This window comes from Brassica oleracea, chromosome C7, assembly GCF_000695525.1.
Source record: "Brassica oleracea var. oleracea cultivar TO1000 chromosome C7, BOL, whole genome shotgun sequence".
NCBI lineage: Eukaryota > Viridiplantae > Streptophyta > Magnoliopsida > Brassicales > Brassicaceae > Brassica > Brassica oleracea.
Genome location: NC_027754.1, coordinates 11,860,354 through 11,870,757, shown reverse-complemented (window position 1 = coordinate 11,870,757; position 10,404 = coordinate 11,860,354). Strand labels below are relative to the sequence as shown.

The 10,404-nt window shown below is 40.0% G+C and overlaps 1 protein-coding gene across 1 annotated transcript; it reads right to left on the bottom strand.

Moving 5' to 3' along the window:
- Window positions 1-3,805: 3,805 nt before the first annotated feature.
- On the bottom strand, window positions 3,806-4,666 carry LOC106302593 (putative F-box protein At1g32660). The gene has a single exon (XM_013739066.1). The coding sequence runs from the start codon at window positions 4,664-4,666 to the stop codon at window positions 3,806-3,808; it is 861 nt and encodes a 286-aa protein (XP_013594520.1).
- Window positions 4,667-10,404: the final 5,738 nt, after the last annotated feature.

Here is a 10,404-nt window from a genome sequence, read left to right as displayed (position 1 = left end):
CCTTGTCGTGGGCCTTACCAAAATTAGTTCCGGGCAAGACGCAAAGACAGGTGTGATAGGGCTAGCTACCCTCGACCGCGTAGTTGCATGACGATGCGGCAAGTGTGTTATCCGGGCCATCGACTTTTTAGACTTTGTGTTTAGAGCCAACGGGCGCAAGAAGGTATGTGTTATTGACTTCGTATTGAGATATAGGAACCAATGGCAAGAGGCAGTCCTCAATGATACGATTTAACCACTCGTGAAGAGTGGATGCTTGTTTACGTGATAGCTTTTTTTTTGCACTGCAAATTTCATGATATAATTGACCTTTGGTGTTTGATGTTTGATGCATAATGGGGGGGGGGGGCAAAAAATTGCTGGGAACCCCGACTCACTGAGAAAATTAGTTGCTCATTAGACTCTTTGTTTTGCAGGTAACCCGTAGTAGGTTCCATTTGGGATCAGATCAGGAGCACAAAGCTGTTGGTGTAGATTTGCTACCTTTTGCAAACATCTACTTTTTGTAATTTGTAAGATATGGTTTTGAATATCGGCCGAGCATGTATAACGTTTTGATGTGGTTGAACTTAAAGTATATATGAATAAGACAAGGTTTGTGAAATGCTTGGATTCCATATGATACTAGTCCTAGTCCGGGACGAACTAACTAACGGTTTCAAACTCGGGTTGCAAAGCTTTACGAGTTTGAAACCGTTAACTTGAAATCATTACGAAACCCGTTTTTGGACTTATGATCTTAGGATTTCGGATCTGATCCATGAACCTCGGGTCAAATGTTTGGGCACGTGGTAGTAGCATCTTTGATATGGTTAGAGTTTTTTAGTTCTTCGTGCATGTTCTTGTTTGATTGGTGCATGTCAAATTAATTAACTTTTACTTATTCCGGATCAGGGGTGTTACACCGAGGAACAAAGCACCAAAGAAGATAAACTTTCTTTTCACGGGGGAACGAAACCCGGATCCTCGAGCTCGAACACCTTGACTCTCAACTTTGCGAACACCACTTTTTTATGTGTGTAACAAACGAAAGACAAACTCTTTTCAATAGAGGGTCTTCACTTCATTCGTTTGGGCTTGCTGTTGAGCTTGGCCCATGTCACATTGGCTCGAATTTCTGAGTTTAAGCCTAAATGCTAAGGATGTCACGGTGTTTTCCAATATGTTTGTATCGAACTGCTTTTAAATTAGCTAAATTTAACTTGGTTGTTGTTGAGCGTCTAGTCAGCTAGTTTTAACATATTTTCTTTTGGTTTCACTTTTTTCCTGTTTTGTTTTTCTTTTCGTTTGAATAGTTGTTAAAAAGAAATTGTTTCACAATAGTGTAGTAGTTTAGTTTAAATCTTGTGACAATACCAAAAAGCAATCTTTGTACAAGAAAAAAAAAGGAAATGGTCAAGAGTCTGTCTTCTTTTACTCGACGTGAAGTAAGTAGGAAGATAAAAATCATAATTTCTCATGTTTACCGTTCAGTTTCAATGTAGGATTATTATCCAAAGAAAAATAGCCATAAAACAGGCATTGGCTTCCAAAGGGAACTTAGTTTGCGAAAAAGACTCTTGAACTCACAGAAAGAGGAAGCTCATGTTGCTCTTCTTCCAAAGTGTTAAACAAAACAATAATTCATTTCTCATGTAATTCATTTTATAGTCAAAACACAAATATATATATGAAAATTTCCATATTTCAGTTAATATATTTCCTAAATCTACACGACATCTACCTTAAATCTCTCATAGTATTTTCTCTCCCAAGATTTTCTCTTCCCACAAGGTGAAAGAAATATCTACATTGATATGTTTATATAATTAAAAACGTGGGAAAGAAAAATCTATAATTTATACAATATTTTATAAAAGTTATAACTTTATACGAGGGTGTAATTTTAAGATTTTTATGTAACGTTAGAGCTTATATATTAATATGTATCATGTATCCAATGGTTATACATAATCTAGTGCTTATTAGATGAGTCCCTGGTTCAAAGGCAGTAGAGTCCATTTTGGGATTTTTTCTTCTGTTTTTGGTTAAATGAAGTCAAAATGACAATAGTGTCATCGTCTTCAACAGAGGATTTGCAAATCTGAGAACAATTTTTCATTTATTTTTGACGATTTCTTCGTTTCTTCTCCTTGCCATACGGGTATTGATTGAAATACATTAGATCTACAATCAAATATGTGATTTTGAGCTTCTAATATACAAAATGATGAACTTTTTATTTTTTCACCTATTATTTCACCAAACAACGTCAAATCGCCATACTTGGTGGATGTGGAGCATTTTTCAGGCGAGTTTCAGGCTCTAGACGGCAAGGTTTCGAACATGGTATTTTACCTCTTCTGTGGATTTTTTTTTTACTTTCTGTTTTTACTTTTTTTTCTTTTTCTTTTTCATAAAAACTTAAATCAATTACGAAATATTAAGATTGATTTGGTTAATTGAAGGGTATAATGGTATTAAAGAAAATATAAATCCTATTTACCTAAATAATCTTCCACAAATCTTATTGGGACAAACCTAAGTTGAAAGTGCCTCGTTTTCTAATTTTTCCTAAACAAATTTGACGAAATAAAAATATAAAGATAATTTATTTTTAGCTAAAAATGAACTAAGCATTTTAAATATATTTTAAACTATTTGTATATTTGTGTACCCACCCATAAGGCAGGTTTAACCCTAATAGTTGTTAAAATGAATAAATTCACAATATTGTAGTCTTTGCTAGTCTTGGAAGCAAACTGATCTGGAGAAGAAGACGAACATCGAGGAATAAAGCACCAGAGAAGATGAACTTTCTTTTCGCGGAGGAAAGAAACATGGATCCTCGAGCTCCTCTTAGAACCCTTTGTAATCTTTCTTGTTGTATATGTTCTCTCTAGATCCCACGAAGAACTTCTCTAGCTCGAATACCTTGTGAACAATTACTTTTGTATGTGTGTAACAAACTAACGACAAACTCTTTTCAATAGAGGGTCTTCACTTGATTCGTTTGGGCTTGTTGTTGAGGCTGGCCCAGTTCACCTTGTCTCAATTTTTTGAGTTTAAACCTAAATGTTAAGGGTAGGACGACGTTTTCCAACATGTTGTATCGAACAGCTTTTAAATTGGCTAAATTTAACTTGGTTGTTGTTGAGTGTAGTTTTAATATCCTTTCTTTTGGTTTCATATATATTTTTTTTCATTTTTGTTTTGTTTTGTCCTTTTTCTATTTGAATAAGTTGTTAAAAGGAACAGTTTTACAATAGTGTAGTAGTTTAGTTTAACTCTTGTGACAATACCAGAAAGCAATCGTTCCAGAAGAAAAAGGAAATGGACAAGAGTCTGTCTTCTTTTACTCGACGTGAAAAAAGTAGGAAGATAAAAATCATAATTTCTCATGTTTACCATTCAGTTTCACTGTAGGAACTTTGTTTGCGACAAACTCTTGAACTCACAAAAAGAGGAAGCTCATTTTGGTCGTCTTCCAAAGTGTTAAACAAATAAATAAATCATTTCTCGAAGACAAATCATTTTATGGGTTATGATATAGTAAAGAGAAAAGGTTATACAAACAAACAATAATATCTCCAAAGTAATAACACCGGAAATCAATCAAATATGAATTCGAACTCATCCCAACAAGAACAAAAACAACGAGCAGATCAAGCAACTACAGAAACGCAAAATCTGCAGTCATGTATATATAAGATAACAAATTGCAAATTGCAAATAAAAACAAAAACAACCATAGCTTGCCATGCTCTCTTGAATTTTATTGATACATCCCCTGTTGAAACCTTTAAACTTTTATTTGGATCCTTTCTCAGAGAGAGGCAATACTGTGTACATGTTGAGGTGCGATACGGACAAAACAATCACGCTGCTTTAAGAATCCATAAGAGCGTCTAAACTCTTTATTGTCTCCAATGCCTAGGAGCCTAACTCTTCTAACGTTTTGTGTTTTAACATTGTAGTAAAAAATGTAAAAGGGTCCAATCTCAGGTGACAAGCTGGTTGGAGCCATAATGATCTCCCCATCCTTGTTGGTTCCTGGAAAAGACATTTCCAAGCCCCAAACATAATCCCACACGGAGGAGGGAAACACACAATGTTGCTTTGACCATTCATGTTTCTCGGGGTCTTCTAATATCCATAAATCAAAACTATTGAAACGATCATAAGGGTATCTCACAATAGAAGCTAGCTTCCCATTGTAATCTATAAATATGGAATACTTACCCCATTTAACGAGAGGTGCATGTGCTTGGATAAAACTTAGTTTCTCAGTTCTAACATCAAAACACACCATAACTGGATTCCTAAAATCGGCTGAGTTACGAGCACCATAGTAGATGACACCATTGACGCATACTCCCACTGATATCGCTTCATAAGGTCCAGGGGTACCCTCAATGTGTCTCCATGATCCTCCTCCCAATGTTAACACCTTGTGGTCTAGATGACGATGAACAGAAGAACGATGATCTCTCGATTCAACAAACAATGCCTTATGTTGACCTTCAATCGGATCGTATCCCACGAATCTGGTGGAACTGTGCAACTTAATGACCTGCTCCATGCTAGGGTTGCATACCATCAAGCCACCATGAACGTCAACGGTGAGAAAGCCATGGAGAGAAGCAAAAGACTCTCTGATGGACCTCAGTCCCACTGGTATTGCCATCTCCAAGTTTGGTACCAAAGAAGAAGAAGAACAAGACTCACCAAACAAGAAGAAGAAGGTGAGCTTCTCTTCAGGCTCATTGCATAAACCGTTACCCAGAGCGACTATAAACCGTGATTGCTTTGTTGAGGATATATACATATCTTGGGATATATTCTGTTGTAGACAAATATGTAAAAAGTATATTCTCAGTTTAGGAAAACATCGATGTATATATGTGAAGTCATTGACCTAAGAACTAAATAAGAAAACCCTTCATACAAAATAGGTTTCTTGACATGGTATCTGAGCGGTAATACGATCAATACCATTTTTTATTTTTCAATCTCGACCAGCATCCTTGCTCGACACGATGGGAAGCAACGATGGAAAGAATGAAGAATCAGGTCTAAGCTCTGCGACAAAAGCTCAGACCGGTGAGAGATCGAAGGGTGAAACACATAGACGAAGGATATCACCTTATGATCTCTCGTCAAGTGACAATCCAGGCTCAGTGATTTCACAGCCTTTGCTCAGTGGACCAAACTATAATGAGTGGGCTGGGAATTTGAGGATGGCGCTTAAGGCCAGAAAGAAGTTCGGGTTCGTGGACGGTACGATACCGCTGCCTGGAGAAGATTCAGAAGATTTGGAGGACTGGTGGACAAATAATGCGTTGGAAGTTTCTTGGATCAAGCTGACAATCACGGAAAAAGTGCGCTCAAATCTGTCTCATATTGAGATAGCGAGTGATTACTGGGAGCACATACGACGTCGCTACTCAGTGAAGAATGGACAGCGAGTTCAGAGAATCAAAGCTGAACTTGCGATGTGTAGACAACAGGGAACTTCTATAGAAGAATACTATGGAAAGTTGAAGAAGCTGTGGACGTCGCTGGCTGAATTTCGTCAGACCAAGGCTTGCACTTGTCCTGCGGGAATAAACTTGGAGAAGGAACGTGAAGAAGACAAGCTTCACGAGTTTCTGAAAGGCTTGGATGAATCTTTGTATGGTTCGGTGAAGTCAAATCTGTTGTCTAGGGAACCTTTGCCTTCTCTTGATGAAGCCTACAGCGCTCTGCTTCAGGATGAGGATTCGAAACACACCTCAAGAGTTCTGAATGATACAGCAGAAACAATGGCTTGCGCGGCAAGAACTAACACAAATTCTGGTGCAGCTCGATCTTATCCGTCACGAGAAAAAGAGCAAATTTAAATTGCTTTAACTGTGGGAAAAAGGGTCATACTTCTGAAAGTTGTTTTTGGAAAATTGGATATCCTGAGTGGTGGCCTGACAAACCCAAAGGACGAGTGAGTTCTGGGCATGGACGCGGGACTGGATGTCCTCATGCAGGATCAGAGACTCAGCGTGTGAATGTCCACGCACAAGGGCTTGTACCACATTCGGCCAACACGATAGTTGCAGCAGATCGTGTGGGACTAACTGGTCTCGATGATGATCAGTGGAAGATGCTCGTGACTTTGTTAAATGAACGAAAGCAGACAGGTACCTCTTCGTCATTGACAGGTATATCTTTTGAAAACTCTTGGATTGTTGACTCCGGAGAAACTAACCATATGACATGTTCTCTTGAGTTTTTGTCGAACGTACGAGACATATCTGTGGTACCTGTAAAACTTCCTGATGGAAGATTCAGCTACGCTTCCAAACAAGGAACAGTAGTTGTTAGTTCTGTCTTGAGTTTGCAAAACGTGTTGCTAGTGGATGGTTTGCATTGTCATCTGATATCTGTTTCTCAGTTAAACCGAGGGCAACAAAGTGTGTTTCAGATTACTGATAAGCTCTGCTTGATACAGGACCGCATTACCAGGACGCTGATTGGAGTGGCTGAGATGGAGAATGGACTTTACTTTCTCCGAGGGATGGAATTCGCTGGAGCTGTGCATCGAACAGGAGCTGTTTCTCGAGATGTCTGGCATCAACGTTTAGGACATCCCTCACCTAGAGTTTTGGATTTTTTATCTATTTCTGATTTGCCTTCTGATAAGACTTTGCAAAATAAAGCATGTGAGATTTGTATTCGCTCTAAACAGTCTCGTTGTTCCTTCCCTACAAGTTCTAATAAAACCTCAGTTGCTTTTGAACTAATCCACTGCGATTTATGGGGACCGTATCGCACACAATCTCGTAGTGGTGCAAGATATTTTTTGACATTGGTAGACGATTACACAAGAAGTGTGTGGCTGTTTCTCATGTCGACAAAACATGATGTAACACACACAATAAAGGAGGTCGTCGCAATGGTCAAAACTCAGTTTTCTGCTATAGTTAAGACCTTGCGCAGCGACAATGGAACAGAGTTTACCTGTATGTTGAACTACTTCAGGTCTAAAGGCATCGTGCACGAGACGTCGTGTGTGGGAACACCACAACAAAACGGTAGAGCAGGACGGAAAAATAGACACATCCTGAATGTGGCTCGTTCAATAAGATTCCAAGCTTCATTACCAGTGGATTTTTGGGGCGAATGTATCTTGACGGCTGCATATCTGATTAACAGGACACCTACGCCTATTTTGAATGGAAAGACACCTTTTGAAATGTTGCACAGTCGAGCTCCACCACTTCATCACTTAAGGACTTTCGGTTGTCTTTGCTTTGCTCATAACCAGAACCACAAGGGAGACAAGTTTGCCTCGTGAAGTATACGTTGCGTGTTTCTTGGTTATCCGAATGGGAAGAAAGGATGGAGAGTTCTTAATCTTGAAACTAAGAAGGTGTTCTACTCTCGCGATATTGTGTTTCTAGAATCAGAATTCCCATATGCAGAAAAATTAAGCTCGACACATGCATCAATGGAACCTGTTCTACAACAAAACAGTGATCACGTGTGTCTTGATGATGAATTTCAGGATCGACCTCTCTCTGAGATACTTGACCGAGCAGAACCAACTGGAGCTGCAGAACCGTTATGTGAAGTTTTTTCACCTGCAGTTCCATCGTCAAACGCTGAAAACGAAATCTCATCGTCAGAAAATGCAACAGATACATCTAACTCTGAAAATGGTCGAGTTGATACAGATAATACTCCGCTGCAGGTATCTGATAACTCTGAAACGGTAGAAGAAAATACAGAAGCCCATGGGGTCTCCTCTGATTTAACTTCACAACCTGCACAGCCTCCTCAACAAATGGAAGTGGTCCAGCTTGGTAGAGGACAGCGACAAAAGAAAATCCCACCTAAGCTACACGACTACATCTTGAGTACAGTACGTATGGATCCAGATCCTACATCAGGTCGCTACTCGATCTCGACTTATGTGGACTACTCTGTTTTTTCAGTTAGTCACTGTAAGTTCTTAGCAGCTATCACAACAGCGTATGAACCAAGAATTTTTAAGGAGGCAATGGAGGATGAAAATTGGCATTTTGCTTCTCGTGCTCAGATAGATGCGCTAGAAGAGAGTGGGACTTGGGATGTTGTGAAACTACCGAAAGGGAAAAAGGCACCGAGCTGCAAATAGGTCTTCCGGTTGAAGTTTCATGCCGATGGCACACTTGAAAGACATAAGGCCAGAGTGGTCATATGTGGAAACACTCAAGTCGAAGGTGACGATTACAATGAAACGTTTGCTCCAGTTACAAAGATAACAACAGTTCGAAGCTTCTTGCAACAGGCTGCATCACTTAATTGGGAAGTACATCAGATGGATGTTCACAATGCTTTCCTTCATGGTGATTTGAAAGAGGAAGTCTACATGAAACTCCCTCCTGGATATCGTAGTTCAGACAAAAATATGGTGTGTCGACTACGAAAATCTCTGTATGAACTTAAACAGGCTCCAAGGTGTTGGTTCGAGAAGCTGAACTCTGCTTTGATTGACTACGACTTTGTCCAATGTTTGTCAGATTATTCATTGTTCACGATGGGAAGTGGTTCGAAACGTCTACACGTACTGGTCTATGTTGATGATTTGATTATTTCAGGCAGTACACGAGAGCTTATTGCTGAGTTTAAAGAGTATTTGAGTACGTGTTTCCACATGAAAGACTTGGGAATTTCGAAATATTTTCTGGGCATCGAAGTAGCTCCAGGTCCAACCGGCATTTACTTGTGTCAAAGAAAATATGTGCTTGACATTCTGACTGAAACAGGCCTCTTGGCAGCGAAGCCTGTCTCTTTTCCTTTGGAACAAAATCATAAGCTGGCACTAGATGATAGTGAATACTTGACAGACGTTAAGCAATACAGGAGGCTAGTCGGCAAGCTTATATATCTGAGCAATACAAGGCCTGATCTTGCTTATTCCATTCATGTGCTATCTCAGTTTATGCACAAGCCACGGAAGACGCATTGGGAAGCAGCTGTTCGTGTAGTTCGATATTTAAAAGGTACTCTTGGCCAAGGCATCTTGTTAAGAGCTGATACCGAGCTGCAACTGACAGCATGGTGCGATGCAGACTGGGCAGGTTGTCCGCTAACACGCAGATCTCTCACGGGGTGGTTCATCCAATTGGGCGGTTCTCCTATCTCTTGGAAGACTAAAAAACAACCTACAGTGTCATTGTCATCAGCTGAAGCAGAATATCGAGCAATGGCATTTACTCTGAAAGAAATACTATGGTTACGAGGACTACTCAAGGCACTTGGTGTTTCACTTGTGAAACCTGTTCCTCTCTATTGTGACAATCAGGCTGCCATACACATCAGCCAGAATTCAGTATTCCATGAGCGAACAAAACATGTGGAAACGGACTGTCATTTCGTGCGTGACGAGATCGTCAAGCGAACAATAGTCACACAATACGTATCTACAAAAGATCAGCTTGCGGATATATTTACAAAGGCACTTGGGAGTCGAGAGTTTGAAGGTTTCATGGGCAAGCTGGGCATTTGCAATCTCCATGCTCCAGCTTGAGGAGGGGTGTTGAGGATATATTCATATCTTGGGATATATTCTGTTGTAGACAAATATGTAAAGAGTATATTCTCAGTTTAGGAAAACATCGATGTATATATGTGAAGTCATTGACCTAAGAACTAAATAAGAAAACCCTTCATACAAAATAGGTTTCTTGACATGCTTTGAGGACATAGAGAAGAAGGAATCGATGAACCCTCTGCTTCGGATGATGGAAGACCAAATTTTTGACACGCATCGGAACTTCATAAGAGAATTGACATCCATTCTACTCACTATAGCCATCTTTAGGTCGAAAGGGAGCGAATAGAACTTACTACTTGGGCTTGTCTCGTCCTCTTCATTACTGTAACGGCCCGGTTCTTGGCCCAAAATTTCCCTAAGAAAATGGGCTTCTCTACGGCCCATTTGGCAAAGACCTAGGGTTTTCCTTTCCCTTTTCCTATAAAAAGAGATGCATTCCTCCCTTTTTGCCTCATTTAGAAACTGAAGCGAAGCTCTGCAGAGAATTTCCGGAGACCGAAAACCCTAGCCGTCGAGCTCTCTCCCTCTCCCTCTCTTGCGCTGACTCTCTCTCTTCTCTCTCTCCTCCGCGCCGTCGCTCTCTCTCTCTATCCACCGCCGCTCTCTCTCTCTCCTCGCCGGCGCCGTGTGGTGGTGGTGGTGACCGGATCTCAACCTTCTCTTATCCTTGTTTCCAGATCAAGATCTATGCTAAGGTGGAGTGTCTTGAACTCAACCTTCTCTCATGATTCTGTATACTCCTTTATGTTGGAGTTAGGTTTGATTAGACCCTGTTTGAGAGCTAGGATGATAGAACACGTTTATTGTTAGGATGATAGATGAATGAATCACGATGCATAAGAACCCTCATA

Excerpts from the sequence above, each read along its gene's own strand:
- LOC106302593 (XM_013739066.1), bottom strand. The coding sequence starts at position 4,666 with ATGGCAATACCAGTGGGACTGAGGTCCATCAGAGAGTCTTTTGCTTCT.